The 25,441-nt window shown below is 37.0% G+C and overlaps 1 protein-coding gene across 1 annotated transcript; it reads left to right on the forward strand.

Moving 5' to 3' along the window:
* The first annotated feature begins 6,991 nt into the window (after positions 1 to 6,991).
* LOC128022508 (uncharacterized) lies at positions 6,992 to 9,496 on the forward strand. Its single transcript, XM_052610146.1, has 5 exons — positions 6,992 to 7,079; positions 7,158 to 7,302; positions 7,842 to 7,984; positions 8,461 to 8,677; positions 9,238 to 9,496. The coding sequence occupies exons 1-5, from the start codon at positions 7,029 to 7,031 to the stop codon at positions 9,351 to 9,353; spliced, it is 672 nt and encodes a 223-aa protein (XP_052466106.1). The 5' UTR covers positions 6,992 to 7,028; the 3' UTR covers positions 9,354 to 9,496.
* Positions 9,497 to 25,441: the final 15,945 nt, after the last annotated feature.

Genomic DNA, 25,441 nt, shown 5'->3' on the forward strand with positions numbered 1-25,441 from the left:
AAAAAATGGGAAGGATGACATGTCAAGGAAATTCCTTATACCTTAAATAATATATTGATAGTTTTAGCAATTTATAAAGTAGACTAAAATAAATTAAAAAGTAAAAAAGTTCCATAAATTCAGCCAAATACAAGACCAAAGAGGATAGATAAAAGTCCTCAAATTAAATGAATTATACATTATAATTGTTATTAAATAATTATTAGAATCAGTGTTGTTGCACATATGGACATTTGTTTGAAATAGTCACCTCCTACAGGAATATTGGCTTATTTTGATTGTAACAGACATTCATTTCATGCATTTTTAGAAGTTGTTGTCATTTATAAAGTACAATAAATCAAAAAGTATTTTTTTGTGAGTAAATAGATTTGATGGTGTTCTGAATTTCATTAGATAACATTGCCTAGGTGCAGGCAAATTAATTTTATAGTATGTTTGTGTTGCCCTTTCATTTTTATTTCACTTTATTTTTTTGTTTAGTTTTTGCATCCTTATGTGGATAAACATAATTTTATGAGAACATACTCAATTTATTTGTATTTTTGTAATTCAATAAAAAAAATATGAATAAAATAAGAAAGAAACAATTCCCCGTAGTACGGAGCAATAGGCTGCCATGTCCGTGTGTTTTTGTGTCCATTCTGTTTTTTTCCTTTTTTAACCCGTAATTGAAAAATGAAAAATGAACGGTCCTAGCTAGAATTTTTTTGTTCTAAAAATGTTCTAATAATGTTTTAAGTGGGTAGTTTAATTTTAGTTCTCAGAATGTTCTCCTAAAAGGTAGGAAAACATTCTCTAAAAAAAATCTAAAAATGTTTAATGATAACATTGTTAAAACATATTCCCTAATCGTTCCCAAACTTTTCCATTCCACGACCCACCTAGACAAGTGTAATCTATTTCATGACCCACCACAATATTTGAGGGGAAAAAAAGGTATATAGTACTTTAAGCCTAATCTTACTTAAAAAAGTTTGATGACAGAAATTAAGTATTAAAGAAAAAAATAATAATGTTACAATTATTTTAGAGTACACCTGAAAAAAAATTCACTATTAATATTTAAGTTTTAATTTTTGTTTACAGACGTTAAAATATGTAGTGTACATAAAACATGAAACAGGCTCACTCCAGTGAACTGTAATCTGCGCTGCTGTATTTTGTTGCAGAAAATGCATTCATGATCCTTGCGTGTGTGTCGGCGAGAACGGAGCACAAACAAATACTTTTTTTTTTTAGAAAAGCATAAGAAGCAAAGCAGAACTATCTGAAACTGTTTGGAGATTAAAATAATTGTGAAATAGGTAAAAAATAATAATAAACGTGTCTCGTTTTAAATAATAATAATAATAATAAACTGGGTGACATTAAGTTCAGGCAGAAGTTTATTTTAGCAATGGTTAAATTAATGTTCAGCAATATCTTCAAAAGATTTCTGAACTTTGGCAAATTTTTCTCTAAAAATAGATGCAACGTCACAGGATGAAACGATAAAACGTTTTTTGCACAGAGTTCAAACTGGACGATAGAAATGAATGAACATGGCCTACCTGAAACCGTTTTCGTAACATTTGTTTTCTGGTGTATGCAATATCATGCAGAATATAGTGTATTGAAGTGAGCAAGTTTTTCTCTTTTAATAATGCGGACCGATTTAACCATTTAATGGCATTGCTCTGAGACCTTCACTGTTATTACAAATCGTGCGCGCCCGCGCTTTAAAACACGCAAAGCACGCGGACTTAATTGCAATTCGAAAATCACACTAGGGATATTGCAGTCCTTATTAATGTTGGTGGGCTATATCGTTGTGACAAGTGGGTTCCCGGTTCCCGCTTCCTTCTTCCCGTGATTGAGAAGTTTTTAATGTGTTAGACTGGTGCCGATTCCCGGGAGGAATGTGGGACGGGCTGCCGAAGATCCCTCAGCGCTGAGGTGAATCCGCAGTGCCATCGAGCAGGGCGAAGGAGGATTCTCGAGGCGGTGGGCTGGAGTGAGTTGCCGGGGAGACGGACGCTCCTCTTTTGTATCCTTCCGATCTCCTCCGTGGTTCTCGAGACCGGTGAGTCGAGCAGGTGTCGCTCAATTCCAACCACTCCACCGGCCTCGCACCGTTCCCACTCGTCACGTTTGTGCAGCCCTAGACTGAACTGTGTGTGTGTGTGTGTGTGTGTGTCATTGTAACACAAATTTAGCTGCAGCCAAGTGACTTTGTGCGACCCACCTTGGTCCATACTGTGACCCACAAGTGGGTCGTGACCCACAGTTTGAAAACCCCCTGCCCTTCTTATAACATTTCAATTGAGTAGTTTTATTTAATTTCCCAGAATGTTCTCCTTAAAGGTATAGATACAATTCTATAAGAACACACTAAAAATGTTTAATGATAACATTGTTGGAACATTATTTATAACATTTTTAGCGGGTAGTTTTATTTAAGTTTCCAGAATGTTCTCCTTAAATTTAGGATAACATTTTCTAAAACATTCTAAAAATGTTTTATGATAACATTGTTAAAATATTATTTCCTATAATGCTCTTATAACATTTGTATTCTAAAAAACGCTAAGTTGAACACCAACATTTGAATTGTAGGCTATACCAAATGCTGCGCAAAAAAATAAATATTGACGTATTTTCAGATTTCTGTTTATGACTTTTTGCCCCTTTATTAAACATTTAAAATATTCACAAATTAATATGGAAAAAATGTTAGACATTTTTTTTTCAGGGAGATTATGAAAGCGTGTCTGGTTGTTTTATTTTATTATAGGCTACAAAAGCACAACGTTTTCTTGTATTGTGAGTTTACACAAATAAAAGTATAGTTGCGAATGATGTATTATTATGTTGTATGTCCAGAAATGATAGAGTTTTTAAAGTTGTTTCCACTGTTGATAGGAAATGCAAGGGTTCGCGCCCATGCCTCCTGGCAGTGCGCTCTCCATATGCCCCACCAACCCTTGGATATGCGTCAAAATCTTGTGTTTATTTGTGATGATCTTGGCCCTGTATTATTATTGTCTAACCTGTATTATGAATTAAATTTGATTAATTGCTTTGTTCATTTTAGCTAATAATGATCATTATGAGTTAACTAAGACTGAAAAAAATGATTATGGCCCCAATTAAATTAAGCTTAATTCAATTGTGCTAGTTAAAATCCATTTAAATTTAGTTTTGAATTTTAATTAATAAATATTAATTGGTTTTAAACGAATTACACGTGTGTTAAATCCAAGCCATGTGAATTGATTAAATTCAGTTTGAAAATATTAAGTTGAACAAATTTTGCTGAAAGTTAATTTTATATTTTGGTGATAATAAATTTGTTTATTTAAATATAGCTAAAATAAATTGATTACAACCACTTAAACCACCATAAATTTTTTTAGTAAATTCAATGAATATTTTTTTTTTCAGTGTATTTCCCATCATGCACTGGGGCATGAATAATTAAAAATGTTAAGTTTACACAGAGTTTACACAGTATTTACACAGTTTTATGGTTGCTTTTGATGTTAGTTTTAGTGACATTCATTTTTGTGACGCCTGAAGTTCATTTTTTACTCAAAATGACCCATTTATATTCAAACACTATTCACTGATTGTTACCGTCATTGTGTGTGGTGTACCATGTATTGAGGTCTCTGAGAAACGGTGACTTCTGAGTTACATTACAGGCACTCTTGTTTGGGAGAGCAAAATATCTCTTGGATCAGGAAAATAAAGTTAGAGTTGAAAATGATGGGTTTGCTTTATTTGTCTGAATATTAATGAAAATATCTAATTAATTTCACTATGTAGAAATTAAACAATTAAATTAATCTGGTTGCACAATTAATTTGAGTAAATTCTATTCAAAAAAGTTTAGCTAAAATTATGAATATAATTAATCTGAAATTACCGAAAGAGATGAATAAACTCAATGTATAAAATATAAGTACAACCAATTTATAAAATATAAGTAAACTTAACTTATAAAATATAAGTTCACTCAGCCTAAAAAATATATCTGGATTTAGATACATTTATTTCGTGCAACCCCTTAATAAAATTAAGTAAATTCAACATAAAAAGTTTTCAGTGCAGTAATAGATTGCCTATTTATAGATAGATTGTTTTTTATAAAATAATTTATTAATGTTATATTTTTATATAACCTAACCTTTTACAGTTTTGGAAATGTGTTTGTATTAGGCCTAGCCTATATTTCTTTATTATATAGCCTAGTATTTATTTGCTTATACTAATATAATGAGCTTTTTCCTCCGAAAAAAATGACTTTAAAGATAAAAGTAGCCTGGGCTAAATGTCATTTTTTTTTTTTTTTTTTTGAAAATCCAATAAAATATCCATTTAAAAAAAGTACGTTTAAACGAAATGCAATGCATCATGCTTCTAAACAGGTGGTCTGGTTGAATCAGCCGGCACAAACTGAGGGAGGGGCCACAAATCCGTGAATAGCCTACACCACAGTTTACAAACCCATGGGACTGGATTGCGAAAGCGTGTGCACAGTTTATGAAATTGTGGGTGGGCTACAAATTGCTAAAACTGAAGGCACTGTTTACAAATCTGAGAGCTTGGATTAGAATATCGTGGCTAGGTTTATTAATCCGTGTGGGCACGATTTGTTTAACCTATCATGGGAACAGTTTAAGAATTCGTAAGTAGGCCTATAGCCTACGGTTTATAAACTGAGTGGACGGATGCAAAACCGTGAATAAAATGCAGAAATCAAATTTCACATTTTTGTAGAACTAAAAAAAAAGTTGTTTAAATTATTTGATTTTCAATTAAATAAGCATTTTAGCTTATATGCTATGGGAAATAAGTTTTTATGTGAATATTTTTTTTACCAGTCTAAAAACGAATAAAGAAGAAAGCATGTTATTCGTTTTTCTATTACGAGTTAAAAAAGGAAAAACGAATGGACGCAAAAGTACACGGACCCGGTCCAGTATGTGGACCTCATGTAGAACATACATGCCTTAAACGAATTTCACTCTGCAAGAAATTCTAAAATTAAATTTTGAAAGAAATTCAAAATATTAAATATTGTAATATATTAGCCTATTACAATTCAAAATAATATATTTTAATGTATTTTAGATGTAATTTATTCCTGTGATGTCAAAGATGAATTTTCAGCATCATTACTCCAGTCTAATCAGGGAAGATACCCTGATTCAGTCTTAAGTCTCACATGATTCTTCAGAAATCATTCTAATAAGATGATTGAATATTATCAGTTGAACAGTTGTGCAGCTTATTTGTTTTTAGAAATTGTGATAAATTTGTCTTTCGTGATTGTACTACTTATTATTTTTTAAAGAAAGGTAATACTACAACTGTCACTTATAATCAATTAATGTATCAAAATTATTTTAATGTGTGTGGGTAGGCATTTCAATGATCCTACTATTTACAGCCAAATAATAGATTACAAGACCCATACCAAATTGCTCATAGGCCTACCCTTGTGGTTTATCAAAAAATGTGAAGACTTAACGTTCGATGTTTTCGTGGTGTAACTTGGGTGGGAAAGATTGTGTAACAAAAAAGTTTTAAAGAGCAAAAATATCTGAACTTTATTTATTTTATTCGTATATTTTTTTATTGAATTTCAAAAATACAATTCAGTTCTCAAGACATTTAGCGAACAATGTTTATGAACATAAGGATGGCATGGATTGATCCTCGTCTCCATCTCTGCTCATAGCAGACTAATGGTTTGAGGGGAGTGGTTAAGCGTTTTCAAGCCAAGCTGTCAAACTGACGTTATTAGAAAAGGAACGCAATTCCAGACCGGAAATAACTTATCAGATTTTGATTAAAGATTACCACGGTGTGTGTGTGTACTTGTTCGGATTAATTTTTCACCACAAGATTATAACATGCGCTACAAAAATAAAATTTAATGTCGACTTTAAAAATCAAAATGCCTTACCATATTGTCATTTTCAATCCATCTGAACCTGGTTCTCCTTGGAATAGTTTCTGAGTCATCTTCCAAGTACCTTTTGTAAGGTCCTGCACGCTTTGCCATTATTTATCTTGCAAACACCTGCATCAACAAAAATGCATCTCCGATTTTTAAAAAAAAATAATTTGTAACCGGGTGTCGTGATATTTAGTCATGTGATCCGTTCGCGCACATGCCTAATTAACAACACGACCTATTGTTAGAAACAAACACTGCAAAGCAAAAATAAAAATAAAGAAAATCCGTCAGTCACAACACTTAAACAATGGCATTTGCCATTTATTATTTCAAGGACAAGAGCGTGGAAGTGGGTAAAACTGACTGGATGAGTACTGAAGACCAGCAAAATTGTTCAAAAATTATAACACAATGTCCCACACTCGAGGATGAAGATGATGGATGGATGAGTGTGAAGTGGGAAAAAGGCAGAAAAAAGAAAAATTGTCCAGCCCTTTTTCCTGCAAAGGTTTTAATGTTCGGTGGTAAGTTGACTTTAATCTTTTAATTAAGGTTTGCATCACTAATCTTGATGGATTAGACATAAGTAAACAAGCAAAAAAATATCACAGACTGTCTTTTAGGAACAGTGGAGAACCCAGTTTTTCATAATGTACACACAACTTTTTTTGACAGACAACTATAGTGATCTCTGCCAGAAAAGGGAACAGTTCATTAAGGGTGAAGACATCTGGAAACAAACACTGAGGAGGAAGACAAAGCCAAACAGTTGGTTGATGGAGGATGTAGAAGAAGAGGAGAATGAACAGCCCCAAAAAAAGGTAATTATGGATAAATACATCTGTATGTGAATCTAGGACAAATACAAATGTCCATTGCTATAATGAAGCAATATATTACTCTGCTTTAATTGTAACACAAACATGCATTTCTGTAAAGCTGCTTTGGAATTATATTTTGAAAATCACTATACAAATCAATTTGAATTGAATCCCTGGTATTGAACAACTTCAAATTGTCATTTTGATAGCAAAAGTGTAAAAAGACAACATGTACCCCAAAAGAGGCAGCAGACCAAATGATTGAAAACCTGAAGAAGGAGCTGATGGCAAAGCAAACTTCTTTCCAGGTAAATTATTTTAAGATTTGCCAATTTTAGTGGAAACCTTTTTTTCTTTTTCTTTTCTTTTTGCTCTTTGTGTTCCAGTCAGCTATCGAAAATGAGTTTTCATCAGATGAGGACATACTTGAGAGAAACTGGAGTAAGGTACAACAGCAAATGAAGGAACTTAAAAGAGAGAACAGGAGGCTAAAAGAAGACAACATTAAAGAGATACTTGATGCCATGAGAGGTAATTATATGAATTAAAAAATAATAATAATCTGCCCTTTGAACGCAAACACACAACTTGACATTGCAAACAGTGTGTTTACATTTTGTGCTCTACAGTCATGGCTGACAGAGCAAAACTACAGAAAGTGTGGGCTCACTTTACTAAACTTAATGAAAATGCAGCTAAAAGCAATACATTTAAAAGGTAGTTGTGTTTAGGGTTAAACACGTGCAACCTCATAAAATACTTACAAATACCACATTCTATAAATCTGAAGCATTGCAGCATGTATGGCTGCTATAGCAAAGTGACTGCTGCAACTAACAGTGTTCCTTACCAAACGTAACTCAAATTAAACCATTTTAATATTATACAAAGCGCAAACAAGTGTGGTGAATGGCAGTGATTTAATCAGTATTTATTTTGAATAATATTTAAATGTTTTAAAAAACATTTTGTTGTGAGTAGTGATTTATTTTGGCATTTGTGTCAACATGCAGTTATGAGGCCTTTTCACAATTTTCTTATAATCATTTATATCTCCATTTTTTTAACAGAGCTTCCCACAGTAGTGACGAAGTTGAAAGAAGTGATTGGACAAATAACACTTCAGACCTCACCTACTGCATCCACTTCTGCAACACCTTCAACATCAGTAGACTCTGCATCTGTTTCTCCTCAAGTGTTGTCTGATGATATGGTAAGTACCACACATGCAAGTGTTACGGTCCATGTGGGAAGGTGATTATACAATGTCCCAGTAAATCAACTTGGCAGTAATTATAAACATTACCTGAAAAATCTGCATGTTCAATTGCATGGTGAATGTGCGTGATAAGTGGTTATTATGAATATTGCCTGACCACAGGAAATATAGGAAGCATTCCCATATTACCCAATTAAATGTTTAATGCTGTGGAAAAGCAGTGTGGACAGGATTTAAACAGGATCTTACATTGCACAGGATTATTTTGCACCCTAGTTCATTTTATTGGGAAATGTGGTAATGTATCTCAGATTTCCTATTTGGTTGGGGAATAAAAACTTGGTTTATATGCATTAATGCACAGATGATGAATAGATATATATCCCAGGGAATGTGTTTCATTATCATTTCATTAGTTTAGTGTCTAACAACAATGTATCAACAATTGCAAACTGACAATTATTTTTCAGGTGTTTCTCATGCCAGGCTGTGATGTCAAGGTCCCCAAGCGAAAGCTTAACTCTCTGCGGACGGCAAATCCGTCAGTATACATCGGGGACCTTGCCGTGCTTGTCTATGGAAGGGAAACCCTGTCTCATTCAAGCTTGACAGGAAGACAGTCAGGGGCACACAAAGATGTGGAATCAAAGCCACGGCTTGATAGCACAAAACTTGATGCTATATTTGGTGAGTGTTTTTAATTTAAGGGAAATTTCATTTTTAAAATGAAATAAATTCCTACACATTTCTCGGACATTTTTACTTTTCAAATTGATGTTCGACGTTGGAGGTGACAGTGATTGTGTTAAATTACTGTCACCTCCAACATGGATCAAAAAGGAACATTCCAAACATTTTGTGAAAAGTTCTAATCTATAAAAGTTTAATTTTGGATCATCAGTTTGGATTTGTGAATGTCACAAAAGAAAAAAAAAAGAAAATAATCACACAATGGAGGAAACAAAAGAACCAAGACCCCTTTGATGATGCCCCAAAAATAATCTTAATTTATGTAAAGTTAGACATTTAAAGGTCATTTTCAGCTGTCTGTTGCTAAATATAGAAATTATTGCATTAGTTTTTAGAAACTTGAATTGCATATCACTACATGCTACTTTGACTGTTTTATTGTGTTAATTCTGGATGATGTATAAAAAAAATATAAACTATGTTTTATTTTGTTCTGTTTGTGTGTGTGTTTGTGTTTTTGTGTGTGTGTGTGTGTGTGTGTGTGTTTTAACTCACAGACCATGCTCTGTCAAAGTTCCCTGACATCACCATGCAAGATGTGAGACGCATCATAAGAAAAAAATGCAACAACGAAAACTACATCAAGCGAGCTACTACAAAGAAGCCCATTTGAATCAAAAATTTTTGTTGTCATATATTGAACAATTATTGTTTGGATTTGTAGTTTCTTTAGGAACTGATATCTTGTATGACACTACCGTAAACATTGTGTTTACTGTTTTGTTTTGAACTGTATAATGTGAGTGTCATTGTTATTTTAAGTTTATGTGGAATCCTATACAATAGATTTGTTTGAAATTATTGATTTATAAAGATAACTTATGTTCATAATTCTGAGTATGTGAATTTTTGTGTAGTCCACTGATAATGTACAAGAGAACTTATAATTTAAAGTGCAATTAAAGGTATATTTAAAGTATAATAATTAATACCTAAATATCGTAGTGTACTTAAAGTGCAAAACTAATAAAGAATTAGTAAACTGTGATGTTAAGTCCACTTAAAGAATACTTGTAGTCTAAAACTACTAAACTAGTAGTTTACTGAGAGTACACTGAAGGAGCAAAAGCAATACATAATTAGTAAACTTGTAGTCTAAAACTACTAAACTAGTAGTTTACTGAGAGTACACTGAAGGAGCAAAAGCAATGCATAATTAGTAAACTTGTAGTCTAAAACTACTAAACTAGTAGTTTACTGAGAGTACACTGAAGGAGCAAAAGCAATGCATAATTAGTAAACTTGTAGTCTAAAACTACTAAACTAGTAGTTTACTGAGAGTACACTGAAGGAGCAAAAGCAATGCATAATTAGTAAACTTGTAGTCTAAAACTACTAAACTAGTAGTTTACTGAGAGTACACTGAAGGAGCAAAAGCAATGCATAATTAGTAAACTTGTAGTCTAAAACTACTAAACTAGTAGTTTACTGAGAGTACACTGAAGGAGCAAAAGCAATGCATAATTAGTAAACTTGTAGTCTAAAACTACTAAACTAGTAGTTTACTGAGAGTACACTAAAGGAGCAAAAACAATGCATAATTAGTAAACTTGTAGTCTAAAACTACTAAACTAGTAGTTTACTGAGAGTACACTAAAGGAGCAAGAGCAATGCATAATTAGTAAACTTGTAGTCTAAAACTACTAAACTAGTAGTTTACTGAGAGTACACTAAAGGAGCAAAAGCAATACATAATTAGTAAACTTGTAGTCTAAAACTACTAAACTAGTAGTTTACTGAGAGTACACTAAAAGAGCAAAAATTATATTTTATTAGTAATCTACAAGTATGATGGTGAGTTCACTTAAAGAAAACTTGCTGTATAAAACTACTAAACTAGTAGTTTATTCAGAGTACACTAAAAGAAAACGTGTAAGTATACTTGCAGTGTAAAACTACTAAACTAGTAGTTTACTGAGAGTATACGTCAAAGTGAACTTTCATAAACTAAAAAAATGCTACAAGTAATAAAATAGTAAACTACTAGTACACTCATAAGTTCTCTTGCAGTACAAATGAGAAACATAATTATGAACTAGTTGTAGACTTAGAGTTTACTACTGTTACACTTATAGTACACTTAAACATATACTTTTATATACTTCAATTGGGCCAATTTAGTCCCAAGCGGTATTAAAATAGTACACTTTCAAGTTTACTACTAGTAAATATTGACATAAGTATACTTACTACATAAAGTATACTTATAAATATACTTGAACATTACTCAAGTATACTTCATAAAATGAACTTGAAGTATACTTTTTTTTCGTAAGGGTTTGGTCTTTCTGAAATGCCTCCTACACGACTGTGTTCCCAAACAGCAGCATCCACCTCCAAAACCAATGACCGCATTTATTGTGTTTCTTCTGCTCGCTCTGAGGCGCAAGTCATTTATTATGTATGAAAATTATTATATTCAGTGGCTTCTCCTAATTTTCTTAGTGATGTTTAGTGCCAGTTTATCAGGAAGTGACTATTTTGTTATCTTTGTATCGTTGGAAGGAAACAATGTTTCATTTGTAAATGTTTTATGCGATATTCCAGTTTTGCGCATAAGTTAATTTTGCAACTCTGGAAAGAAACATAGCAAAATACATCTAAGTTGCTAACAAGACTACTTCAAGTGCAAATTAATCTATCCCAAAATCAAATGAAGGACTATTGCATTTGAACACTTTCCAAGGAGATTTTGGCAGCATTTCAATCTAATTTAAAAGGGATCTTCAGGACTCTTCGGTTCAGCTAACAGAAAGGTTTCCCTGTCGTTCACAGACCAGTAAAGTGGCGGATGGGAAGTGCTGAATGCAGATGACTAAGTTTAAGTCCTTTCAGCACCTTGCTGCCTCGTGTTGTCTTTGAAATGTTCATCAGCACTCAGAAAGCTGCCACACACGTTATTACAACACAGGCTTTTTTTTAAATAACAAGAAATTATTCATTCACAGTGTAGCACAGGTTCATAACAATGACAATTAAGTTAAACAGACAAATAATGTAAGTATTTTAGGAGTGAACTGTTTAAGTCAAACTATAAATATTGTGATAATGGTCATCATTTTAATGCTATGGCTGATAAGCCAACATCATCTATCCCAGCTGAAAATGTGTCGGTAAGATTTTATGTATCTTTGGCTCACCAAGTCTGCATTTATTTGATCAGAAATACAGTAAAAACAGTGAAATTTTGAAATATTATTAATAATTGTGTTGTATTTGATCAATCTTAAAATATAACTTATTAAAGCTGAATTTTCAGCATCATTACTCCAGTCTTTAGAGTCACATGATCCTTCAGAAATCATACTTAACATGCTGATTTGCTGCTCAAGAAACAATTATTATTATCATTGTTAAAAACTGTTTTTGTGTGTGTGTAAACTATGATTTTCACAATTCTATGATGAATAGAACTTTTCCAAAAAAAAAAAATAAAGCTTTTGTTTGAAATCTAGCCTAAATCTTTTGTAACATTATCATTTTAAAGCATCCTTGCTGGATTAAAAAATATTAATACATTATTCATCAAAACAGTAGATACAACAGTAATCTGTATGCCAAAAAAAAATAACTTTTTTTGCATCAGTTGAATTCTATATTAATGCACCAAGTTGGTTGGCAACCGCTGACAGTCTACAATTAGACTAATGAAGTATACTGCTTGGCAGAAGAAATGCTTATTCTAATTTATTATTCATAAATGTTGGGGATATAACGCTCATTTTTGGATGCGCTCACATCCACATCCAGCTGTCAAGAATAAGACGACGCCTGGCTAATACACACCAACGTCAAAATACTGCAACCCACTGCTATCTTCCACAGCAGTGTCAAGCCACTAAAATCAGTCTTAAACTAGCCATGACAATATCTCCACGGGAAGCCCATGACACAAGCATCCTTCAAAACAGCCGAGAGCAGAACGTGTCGCAACCTCGGACCCAATTTAACAGTGTGAGTCGCATTCCCACAGACACCACAAACTAATTTTAGTCGCTGGCTCCTTGGGTCGGGGCAGGATAGGGGTTGATCGATTCAGGTATAGATCGGTCCTGAGACCCTGACGGCAGGCACAGCGTTCAAATGGGTTTGGACAGCATGAGACAAGGCTGATTATACGAGACCTATAAGCAGTTTTTTGTCAGGACATTCATCCTAACAACAATCTCAGAAACGGTTCATGGTGCTGAGAAAAAGAGAGGTGAGTCACCCTGAGGTAAACACCTCTTTATTATTAGCGCAGTCACCCACACCTCATTCACCCATTTCTCCTCACTAGAGCTCTGTGATGACAGCAACCGGTCCTTCAAAAGCCCCATGAAGGATTGTGGGTAATGAGAGAGAGCACTCAGTGTGACATTGAGCGCCTGTGTGCCGTGGCGCCCCGGGCACACCTCCAGATTAAACAAAGACTAAGCAGCCAGTCGTTCATGACAGATCCTCAGAGCATGTGGCCTGTAGATCAGTCATGCCTGTGGCTTCTTTATAATGGGCTTGATTATCGGCGTAATCCTGTCAAAGCAATGTCAATGACAACAGGAATAAAGTCTCATCCAAAATCGTACTAGAATATCGTTAGACATGAGTTCAGCAGCGAGAGCTGAAGTGTTACTCGGGCTTAAAGATCCATGAAAAATCAAATAAGTCCTCCACTTCTTCACAGGGTATCAATATAAAGCACTGGAAATGATTCATCGCTGAGGTTCAATGATCAGACAGGAAATCCTCAAAGCGAATCCAAGGGGCGATGTCTGGATGACCTTGGAGGGACGCTCTGCTGATGCCTCCTTTGATATTTTGATGCTTCTGGCTTGGAGTTTCTCTTCTTGGAGTCTGATCTAAAAAGTGTAGTTTATGCTCTTATGCACTAAGCAGCGCTTGTTAGTGTGCACAGGTGCATGGAGTCACAGTGGCATCGGAGATGGCCAGAGGTGGCGTTTCTGTAGAGCTGATGTAAAGCCGTCTGGAAGATCACTCGGGAGTCTCCTCGCTCCCTGCTCGGTTGTTTAGTTTGAATTTATGTTGTCAAACTATGTTGTACCACCGATGTTACACTAAAGCTTGCTTGTTTTAATTGTGTACATAACCGTTAAACTACCTGTTTAATGTACGGAGACCCACATGGGAGGCGGGTGATTTTGTTTTTCTGGGAGGTGAGATTATGTGTTTTCTTTGTTGTTTATTTCATGCAGGGAAGAGGTTTAAATGAAAGTTAGTTTGCTAATTTTGTTAAGTATTTTGGCCTCCTCCATCTCCTGAAGTTTGGTGTTGTTGTCTCCTAATAAAGAGATTATCTTGGTTTTGGTTTTGAGGTTTTTGACGTGAAAATTCAGCTTTGCATTAGAGGAATAAATTACATTTACGTTTATATTCAAATAGAAATCTTGGTTATTAATATTTTGTTTTTAAACTAACAATATTTCATAATATTGCAACCTTGGTTAGCATAAGAAACTTCTTTCAAAAACATTATTTTAAAAAATCTTACCAATCCCAAACTTATAACCTTATAAATGTAAATAAATAAATACAATTAACCAAAGTTAATCATGCCCCTTGACCATTATTTAAAAAAATATAGCAATGCAATAGAGAAGAAAGCAGGTGACAACCATTTTGAACATTTTAACATTTTAGGCATTTTAAAATTGTGTGCTGTGCAAGGCACTAATTAACCAGCACCCTGGTATAACCTGAATGAGTTACTTTCTTCTCTTGAACATACAACAAAATATGTTGAAGAAAACTGGTAGTTAAACAGTTTCTGGTCCCCATTGAGGGTGAGTAAATGATGACAGAATTTTCATTTTGGCTTTAAATTAACCCTTTTTTTATTTACTAGAAAATCAACACTATTGATCCATCAGATGTGTCTAATATTGAATGGATCTTGGTTTATAGAGCAGACCATACAGTCCATCACACTAGTGGTCGACCGATATGTGTTTTTTCACTGCTGATGCCGATATCTTGGAAAGCAGGGGACCGATAAATGATATAAGGCCGATATGATTTTTTTATTATTATTATTGTTAATATTTAAGAAATAGGAAATCATTTGACAGACTAAAAAATAAATGTGTAAAAGAAACATATACTTTTTTTAATAAAAAATATAATTAAAAAGAAAGTAACCACTTTAACCAACAGGGAACTCAGTATTCTGGGAAGTTTGTGTGCATTGGGAATAATTTTTTTTTTTTTTTAAGAAATTCAGGGTAACCCTCATTTTACATACAGCACACAGTGAAAATGACATGAATATGACAGTGGGCAAATGCATAAAGCGCAGTATAATTAAAAATCACGAGTTTAAAGTTTAAAGCATACAATTCACACAGAATGACCATCGCACAGAAAACACACGATCATGCTGGATACACATGCACACTTCACAAGATCACACAGCTGGATTCGACTGAGTTTGCAAGGTTTGTGAAATTGAAGATTTGTTATAAGTTATGTAAATATGTATTTGCTTAATGCTGACGGCAAACGAGAAAGTATTATAATGTTTGCCTTTCTATTAATAATAGGCCTAATATAAAAGCAGTCGTTATAATACTTTCTGTATACATTAATTTCTTTGTTTAACCATTCTGATTATTAGACAGACTTCTTTTTGTATTAGACAGAACTGTTAATGACGACTAGGGCTGTGCGATATGGGCAGCACAGTACGTATATCATTATGCTGCTGAAAAAATCAGGAATTACAGTTTCCATTAAACCATTACAAAATTTATTTTTGTTTTAGGCATCATTCCAATAGGTATGACTGTTGTTCTATTGGTTGCAATCTGCCATATTACATCCCACCAATTCAGCAGCAGTCTGCAGAATATATATATTCAGCAGACAAGATTATAATGGTATAACTACTTTTACAGATTTAACTTAATTACTGAATTTCAATGGAAAGATTTATATTTTATATGAACAAAGAACTGTATTTCTTTAGTCAATTATTAAAGTATTAATTGTTACATTGTATTTGGGATTTTTAGAACAAGTGGAAAATGTGCTGAATGTTTAATTTCATCCGAGTGAAATTAGCAAGCAGTTAGACTGAACTTACATTCGTTTTAACCGTAGAGACAGGCGCAGGTCGACGCAGGTTGCGACGCAGGTTGCTCTTGCAAATTATCTTTTTTTTGTTTGTTGTGTGTCTGTTCGGAGCTTAATTTACATAACGTTTTTCTTTAGTTTTATAATCCCACCCTGTCTCTCTCATGTTTTCTTTTTTGTTTTTTGTTTTTTTGTTTTTTTGGTGGGCGTTTAAACAGTTGGCTAGAGCAGTACTGATCGGGGAGAACGGAGGTGCGCTCACTCTGTTGGGTAGTAAGACTGCCATTCAAGGCTGGCAGTCATGCATATGCTCTGGAACAGCGTAATATCGCATCCACATCGCAGGCTTTTGCGATTAGCAAATCGCAACGGCTGAAATCGCGATTTTGATTCGATTTTGATTAATCGCACAGCCCTAATGACGACGACAAAAAAAGAGAGAGAGTGTGAGCACTGTGTGCGCTCAGGGGCTGATTTCGCTCTCAGCACCGTCAAAATAAAAGCCCCGCCTCAAACACATTGACCAAGCAGAAAAACATATCGACCGATGCCGATATTTGAAAAATGACAAATATCGGGCCGATATATCATCCTTGTCGATATATCGGTCGACCACTACATCACACTAGACATCATTCTCTCTCGAATTGATCTTCACACAGTCTTCTCAGTCAAATCTACCAAGTCGCCTGAAGCCACAGGAGGAACAGCAGCATAGAGTCATCTGCTGTTTATGCAGTTTACATCACTGCCAGACACTTACTGCCCCATGTCACACTCATTAGCTGGAAAATCACATTTCAGCAAAGCTTCGGACTTGAGAAAGGAGAAGCTTTCATTGTTGTCCGTTTAAAACTAAATTACCCCATTTTAAGTGTTTTAGCTGGAAGAAAGGAAGCATGTAAAAGCATAACAAGGTCTATAAAAAGTGCACGTCAAGAAAGAATAAGCGCAAATGGGATGCAAACTTCCCATGAATGACAATCCAAGGTCTCATCACAGCAAACATTAATTTAAGAGCATCTCCCCACATAGAACAAGGAAGAAAAGACAGCACATCATCTCAAGCCAAGTACCCCATTGACAACATGATTTCTCGATGCCATTAGAGTTTAGCAAGTTAAATAAGCTACAAACTGGATTACAAGTGAGACAGCTTTAGGTGCGTACCACAGACAAATATGCATTCATAAATATTTATGTTTTTCAAGTGATTTTTCAAAAGCTGAACAGAATCATTGAAGACATCAGCATATTAAACTAGTCTTCTATACATGATAAAAAGGGCATCCCATTTAAAGCATTAGAAAAACAAAAAAAGATGTGTGTAAGTGGCAGATGCAGACCATAAGAATGTGGACCTGCATTTTAAAGTGCTCTAGCATTTACAGTAAATATTATTTGGAACAACAAATGGACACAAACAGAGGTATTAAACATCTTTAACTATATTAAGATGCACAGAGCTGCATATATATCTATTTTAATTTATTGATCTATGATTGATTTATACACTTAAAAAAATGAATTTATGTAATTAAATTAAGGCTTTCTGGGCAAAATATTATTACTTTGAACAGTATGCACCAACATTCAATGTTTCATGACATAATCATTCTATTTTAACAGGAATTGGAAATATGTGTATATTATATAAATTATCTAAATTATAATAATTATATATATATACTTGGCCACATCAGGAGAGACTGAGCAAAACTCACTTTAACGGATTGGTCCAGGGATGCGGTGGCGACACGGGGGTCCCATCAGGCCGCAGTAGAGGTCAGTGATGGGGAGGGAGTGTAGAGAAAGAATGTGACGTGGTTCTGGTGCACAGGACGAATCCAAATCCAAATATATATATATTTCTTTTTTTTGGTGGTTAACATCCAAGAATAACAAAATTTCAAACTAGTCATTAATGCAAATTATTTAATGTTTAAAGCTGCTCTCATTTAGAAAAGTTAATGGCATATCAGCAGTAATAATTATTTTTAATAAATTATGAACACAAGTATTATGTAATGATTAAAAATTGGTTCCATATACTGGATTACCATCAGTATCAAGTATTCAGTCTCACTGATTGATGACACTGGTGTTGACTGGTCACTGTTCATTTCTTTAGTTTTCTTTGGATGATGTGTATTTAAATAATATATAACCTCTTACGTCTCATCTGCACATCTTGCTCTCTGCTCCTGTCAAGCACTTTTCTTGCAAATAATGTTTTAATGAAATTCATTATTCATGTTGTAACTAAAAACGCATAAACATTAACATTTTGGTGACATTTTATGATTTATAGCTTTTGTTTTTAATTAAAATTAATAAATATTATTTATGTCATGATTCTGCCTTCATGTCCCGACTTTTCTCTAGTCTTGAGGCAGGATCATGACAGACCCGTGTTTTGTGTACAAGCACATGGCCTTGTCTTTGGGCCATGTGCTTGTGTTGTCTCATTCCCTTGCCCCGCCCCCCTTGTTATCCTAGTCTTGTTGTGATTGCCGTATCTGTGCCACCTGTCGTGTCTTAATTGTTCCCCTATTTAGATCTCCTAGTGTGCTCTGTCTTTCGTCGGTTCATTGTTCTACTTATGTGTTCCTACCTGTCAGCCTCCTGAGATACCTTGTCCTAGAAACCCCTCTAAGAAGTCTTTGTCTTGCAGTGAGTGTTTGTTAGTATTTAGTGTTCAGAGTCATTGTTTACCTTGTTTATTGTGTTTTGTAGAATTCTTTTAGTGTCTACCCTAGCCCTTGTTTTCCCCCTCGTGGGTTTTGTTTTTCCCCTTTTTGTATAATAAATCTTGTGTTCAGTACATCCTGTCTGCATCTGAGTTCGTCCCAAACCCATCCTCACAACAGAATGAACCGACCAAATAGGAACTCAGCAGACAGGATGTCCCCCACTCCTCAATCCCAATTGGAGTTCCGCCAACAGTGTTGGATGTTGTCCCCCGCCAAGAAGAAAAGGGTTGCCCGGCCATACTCGCCTGAGAACGAGTGGGTTCTCTACAATTATGCCCGGCTGTGGGAGAAGTTCTCCCAGGAGGCGCCGCAGGGTACCCCCCAGAGGTCCCAACCATCTACCCAGCTGCCAGTGATCCCCGAGGGTCATCTCCTGGCAGTTACTACACTGGGGGAACAGGCAGCTCCCTCCCAGAGTCCTGAGGCGCCTTCCACAGCCATCAGTCTCCCCAGGAAGCGTGGGAGACGATTGTCGTGGGAGTCGGCTTCAGAGTCTTCGGCGTCCGAGTCTGCCCTGCCCGAGACCCAACTCCCCCAACCCACCTATGACCCAGCTGTGGCCCCTGCACCGCGGCCAAGGAGGAAGAGGAAGAAGAAGGGGCCTGCCGTTCCTGTAACCCTGTCTCCTTCTGAATCGGCGAGGTCTCCGGAGCCAGCGGCAGTGAGCGCTGGCGTGCCCGAGCCAGCAGCGGTGAGCGCTGGCGTGCCCGAGCCAGCAGCGGTGAGCGCTGGCGTGCCCGTGCCAGCAGCGGAGAGCGCTGGCGTGCCCGTGCCAGCAGCGGTGAGCGCTGGCGTGCCCGTGCCAGCAGCGGTGAGCGCTGGCGTGCCCGTGCCAGCAGCGGAGAGCGCTGGCGTGCCCGTGCCAGCAGCGGAGAGCGCTGGCGTGCCCGTGCCAGCAGCGGAGAGCGCTGGCGTGCCCGTGCCAGCAGCGGAGAGCGCTGGCGTGCCCGTGCCAGCAGCGGAGAGCGCTGGCGTGCCCGAGCCAGCAGCGGAGAGCGTGCCCGAGCTAGCAGCGGTGAGCGTGCCCGAGCCAGCAGCGGTGACTGTGCCCGAGCCAGCAGCGGTGAGCGCTGGCGTGCCCGGGCCGGCAAAGATGAGAACTGTTACTAAGTCAGCAGTCACGAGGGCGGAGGAGAGAGCCGCGGCCGACTCTGCAGCCAAGGCTTTACTACAATCGGTCTCATCTCGCAAGGAGATGCCCATTATAATAGCTGTAAAGTCTTTTTCTGATTATTTGTCCCGTCTTGTTCAGATTTTAGAAGTCCCCGTCAGTCCTGTCTCGTCCCCAGACCCTGTCCCCAGAAATCCCGAGTGTCCTGCCGTTGTCTCCCCGTGTCCCGTAGATGTCGTCTCCCCGTGTCCCGTGAGTGTTGCCCCGTGTCCTGCTGATGTGGTCATGTGTCCTGTTAATGTTGCCCCGTGTCCCGTAGGTGTCCCGTGTCCTGTTGTTCCCCCGTGTCCAGTAGATGCTGTTCCCCCGTGTCCAGTAGATGTTGTCCCCCCGTGTCCAGTAGATGTTGTCCCCCCGTGTCCAGTAGATGTTGTCCCCCCGTGTCCAGTAGATGTTGCCCCGTGTCCCGTAGATGTCCCGTGTCCAGTAGATGTTGTCCCCCCGTGTCCAGTAGATGTTGTCCCCCCGTGTCCAGTAGATGTTGTCCCCCCGTGTCCAGTAGATGTTGTCCCCCCGTGTCCAGCTGTCGTCTCCCCGCGTCCCGTAAGTGTTGCCCCGCGTCCCGTGTCTGCTCCTGTCATGTCCCCTGTCAGTTGTCCCGAGACCCCTCCCCGTCCCTCACCACCCAGACCTGCCCGTACCCCCGTCGTCAGCCTTCGTCCTGTCCTCCTAAGATTCCTACCCCACCCACCCACCCTGGTCTGTCCCCCATGAACTTTGTGGTCCCGCCCCCTCCCCTTTCCTGTTTGTTTTTTTTTTATTTGTCACCCTGTCATTGTCTATTCATGTTTGCCTTTGTTATTATTTGTCATGTCTTGTTGGTTTTTGTCTCTGTCCCAGTCAGTCTTGTCCCGCGTTTGATGTTCCCTTGGGGAGCGTCTGGAAGCCGCTCCTTAAGGGAGGGGTTCTGTCATGATTCTGCCTTCATGTCCCGACTTTTCTCTAGTCTTGAGGCAGGATCATGACAGACCCGTGTTTTATGTACAAGCACATGGCCTTGTCTTTGGGCCATGTGCTTGTGTTGTCTCATTCCCTTGCCCCGCCCCCCTTGTTATCCTAGTCTTGTTGTGATTGCCGTATCTGTGCCACCTGTCGTGTCTTAATTGTTCCCCTATTTAGATCTCCTAGTGTGCTCTGTCTTTCGTCGGTTCATTGTTCTACTTATGTGTTCCTACCTGTCAGCCTCCTGAGATACCTTGTCCTAGAAACCCCTCTAAGAAGTCTTTGTCTTGCAGTGAGTGTTTGTTAGTATTTAGTGTTCAGAGTCATTGTTTACCTTGTTTATTGTGTTTTGTAGAATTCTTTTAGTGTCTACCCTAGCCCTTGTTTTCCCCCTCGTGGGTTTTGTTTTTCCCCTTTTTGTATAATACAGTTTTGTTCAAAATAATAGCAGTACAATGTGACTAACCAGAATAATCAAGGTTTTTAGTATATTTTTTATTGCTACGTGGCAAACAAGTTACCAGTAGGTTCAGTAGATTGTCAGAAAACAAACAAGACCCAGCATTCATGATATGCACGCTCTTAAGGCTGTGCAATTGGGCAATTAGTTGAAAGGGGTGTGTTCAAAAAAATAGCAGTGTCTACCTTTGACTGTACAAACTCAAAACTATTTTGTACAAACATTTTTTTTTTCTGGGATTTAGCAATCCTGTGAATCACTAAACTAATATTTAGTTGTATGACCACAGTTTTTTAAAACTGCTTGACATCTGTGTGGCATGGAGTCAACCAACTTGTGGCACCTCTCAGCTGTTATTCCACTCCATGATTCTTTAACAACATTCCACAATTCATTCACATTTCTTGGTTCTGCTTCAGAAACAGCATTTTTGATATCACCCCACAAGTTCTCAATTGGATTAAGGTCTGGAGATTGGGCTGGCCACTCCATAACATTAATTTTGTTGGTTTGGAACCAAGACTTTGCCTGTTTACTAGTGTGTTTTGGGTCATTGTCTTGTTGAAACAACCATTTCAAGGGCATGTCCTCTTCAGCATAGGGCAACATGACCTCTTCAAGTATTTTAACATATGCAAACTGATCCATGATCCCTGGTATGCGATAAATAGGCCCAACACCATAGTAGGAGAAACATGCCCATATCATGATGCTTGCACCTCCATGCTTCACTGTCTTCACTGTGTACTGTGGCTTGAATTCAGAGTTTGGGGGTCGTCTCACAAACTGCCTGTGCCCCTTTGACCCAAAAAGAACAATTTTACTCTCATCAGTCCACAAAATGTTCCTCCATTTCTCTTTAGGCCAGTTGATGTGTTCTTTGGCAAATTGTAACCTCTTCTGCACATGCCTTTTTTTTAACAGAGGGACTTTGCGGGGGATTCTTGAAAATAGATTAGCTTCACACAGACGTCTTCTAACTGTCACAGTACTTACAGGTAACTCCAGACTGTCTTTGATCATCCTGGAGGTGATCATTGGCTGAGCCTTTGCCATTCTGGTTATTCTTCTATCCATTTTGATGGTTGTCTTCCGTTTTCTTCCACGTCTCTCTGGTTTTGCTCTCCATTTTAAGGCATTGGAGATCATTTTAGCTGAACAGCCTATCATTTTTTGCACCTCTTTATAGGTTTTCCCCTCTCTAATCAACTTTTTAATCAAAGTACGCTGTTCTTCTGAACAATGTCTTGAACGACCCATTTTCCTCAGCTTTCAAATGCATGTTCAACAAGTGTTGGCTTCATCCTTAAATAGGGGCCACCTGATTCACACCTGTTTCTTCACAAAATTGATGACCTCAGTGATTGAATGCCACACTGCTATTTTTTTGAACACACCCCTTTCAACTAATTCAACTAATTGCCCAATTGCACAGCCTTAAGAGCGTGCATATCATGAATGCTGGGTCTCATTTGTTTTCTGAGAATCTACTGAACCTACTGGTAACTTGTTTGCCACGTAGCAATAAAAAATATACGAAAAACCTTGATTATTCTGGTTAGTCACATTGTACTGCTATTATTTTGAACAATACTGTAAATCTTGTGTTCAGTACATCCTGTCTGCATCTGAGTTCGTCCCAAACCCATCCTCACAACAATTTATTTTGAAAAACGTGAAAATTTTAACAACTCGTATAAAGCATAACCAGTTAATCAGCCAGCATATTAATAAGAGATCAGTGTGCTTTTAATACTGATTTTTTCTTTTTTTTCTTCTTCAATTGATTATTTTCAAGTGTCTAATTATCCAACTTTATGTACATAAAGCACAATATAGATAATACTGTACATGTGATTGTTTTATTATTATTACTGTTATGTAATTAACTTTATGCAATGGAATTTGAAATGATTGCATATTTATTTTCATATTTGATTTCAGTTCATATGCCATTTTCCTTTATTATGCTAAAACATGTTCAGTAGAAATGCTGGAAATGGATTGCACATATTTTTATATCTTCATTGCTGAAAATGGAAGACCAAGCCAAGAATAACAGCATTTTGCATGTTTGCATTACAACATGTAACAATATTAATGAATTAACACAGTATCTTACTATAAAATATGAATAATAGTAAACATTCTAGAATACATTAAAATGAAATGTACATGTTAAACTTGATATTTATAACTTTATTTATTCAGGAAGAGTTTGTTTTCTTCTTTTTTAGCTGATTACTTCAATTTTCTCCTGAAGTTTGCTTAAAAATAAAGCAGTAAACAGTAAACTGCACTTGTTAGAAATCACAGTTTAGAGTCACACAGCTAATGACTGTTGAAAATAAAGTTGCATGCATCCTGCTTAACAATCAGCTTAAAGAAAAAGACAGGAGAAGGAGATCCAGACAGAAACATAAACACAGATAAAGTGAGATGAGACCGAACCGAACTCCATACGGTGAGCACCGCTGGGTGAGCTCATGGGCCGACTGGTCTTAACCAACATCTGTGATGCACATCTGTGTTTTTATGGAGTGAGGAGAAATCCTGATTTGTACTCAATTTTACATTCGCATTAATTGAGTTTCACAGTTATGATTGAGCATCCTTCTGTCCACAGTTCACTTCTGCTGTTTTCATGCGAGTTATAGAAGTCTGAAGTTCTCAAAACTCCTATATATATATATATATATATATATATATATATACAGTATTGTTCAAAATAATAGCAGTACAATGTGACTAACCAGAATAATCAAGGTTTTTCGTATATTTTTTTATTGCTACGTGGCAAACAAGTTACCAGTAGGTTCAGTAGATTCTCAGAAAACAAATGAGACCCAGCATTCATGATATGCACGCTCCTAAGGCTGTGCAATTGGGCAATTAGTTGAATTAGTTGAAAGGGGTGTGTTCAAAAAAATAGCAGTGTGGCATTCAATCACTGAGGTCATCAATTTTGTGAAGAAACAGGTGTGAATCAGGTGGCCCCTATTTAAGGATGAAGCCAACACTTGTTGAACATGCATTTGAAAGCTGAGGAAAATGGGTCGTTCAAGACATTGTTCAGAAGAACAGCGTACTTTGATTAAAAAGTTGATTAGAGAGGGGAAAACCTATAAAGAGGTGCAAAAAATGATAGGCTGTTCAGCTAAAATGATCTCCAATGCCTTAAAATGGAGAGCAAAACCAGAGAGACGTGGAAGAAAACGGAAGACAACCATCAAAATGGATAGAAGAATAACCAGAATGGCAAAGGCTCAGCCAATGATCACCTCCAGGATGATCAAAGACAGTCTGGAGTTACCTGTAAGTACTGTGACAGTTAGAAGACGTCTGTGTGAAGCTAATCTATTTTCAAGAATCCCCCGCAAAGTCCCTCTGTTAAAAAAAAGGCATGTGCAGAAGAGGTTACAATTTGCCAAAGAACACATCAACTGGCCTAAAGAGAAATGGAGGAACATTTTGTGGACTGATGAGAGTAAAATTGTTCTTTTTGGGTCCAAGGGCCACAGGCAGTTTGTGAGGCGACCCCCAAACTCTGAATTCAAGCCACAGTACACAGTGAAGACAGTGAAGCATGGAGGTGCAAGCATCATGATATGGGCATGTTTCTCCTACTATGGTGTTGGGCCTATTTATCGCATACCAGGGATCATGGATCAGTTTGCATATGTTAAAATACTTGAAGAGGTCATGTTGCCCTATGCTGAAGAGGACATGCCCTTGAAATGGTTGTTTCAACAAGACAATGACCCAAAACACACTAGTAAACGGGCAAAGTCTTGGTTCCAAATCAACAAAATTAATGTTATGGAGTGGCCAGCCCAATCTCCAGACCTTAATCCAATTGAGAACTTGTGGGGTGATATCAAAAATGCTGTTTCTGAAGCAAAACCAAGAAATGTGAATGAATTGTGGAATGTTGTTAAAGAATCATGGAGTGGAATAACAGCTGAGAGGTGCCACAAGTTGGTTGACTCCATGCCACACAGATGTCAAGCACTTTTGAAAAACTGTGGTCATACAACTAAATATTAGTTTAGTGATTCACAGGATTGCTAAATCCCAGAAAAAAAAAATGTTTGTACAAAATAGTTTTGAGTTTGTACAGTCAAAGGTAGACACTGCTATTTTTTTGAACACACCCCTTTCAACTAATTGCCCAATTGCACAGCCTTAAGAGCGTGCATATCATGAATGCTGGGTCTTGTTTGTTTTCTGACAATCTACTGAACCTACTGGTAACTTGTTTGCCACGTAGCAATAAAAAATATACTAAAAACCTTGATTATTCTGGT

The sequence above is a fragment of the Carassius gibelio genome, chromosome A11 (assembly GCF_023724105.1).
Source record: "Carassius gibelio isolate Cgi1373 ecotype wild population from Czech Republic chromosome A11, carGib1.2-hapl.c, whole genome shotgun sequence".
In the NCBI taxonomy this organism is placed as follows: domain Eukaryota; kingdom Metazoa; phylum Chordata; class Actinopteri; order Cypriniformes; family Cyprinidae; genus Carassius; species Carassius gibelio.

Coding starts and splice junctions, on each gene's coding strand:
- LOC128022508 (XM_052610146.1), top strand. CDS start 7,029: ATGATTGAAAACCTGAAGAAGGAGCTGATGGCAAAGCAAACTTCTTTC. Junction 7,985..8,460: donor AAGTGTTGTCTGATGATATG/GTAAGTACCACA, acceptor ATTATTTTTCAG/GTGTTTCTCATGCCAGGCTG. Junction 8,678..9,237: donor AAAACTTGATGCTATATTTG/GTGAGTGTTTTT, acceptor TTTAACTCACAG/ACCATGCTCTGTCAAAGTTC.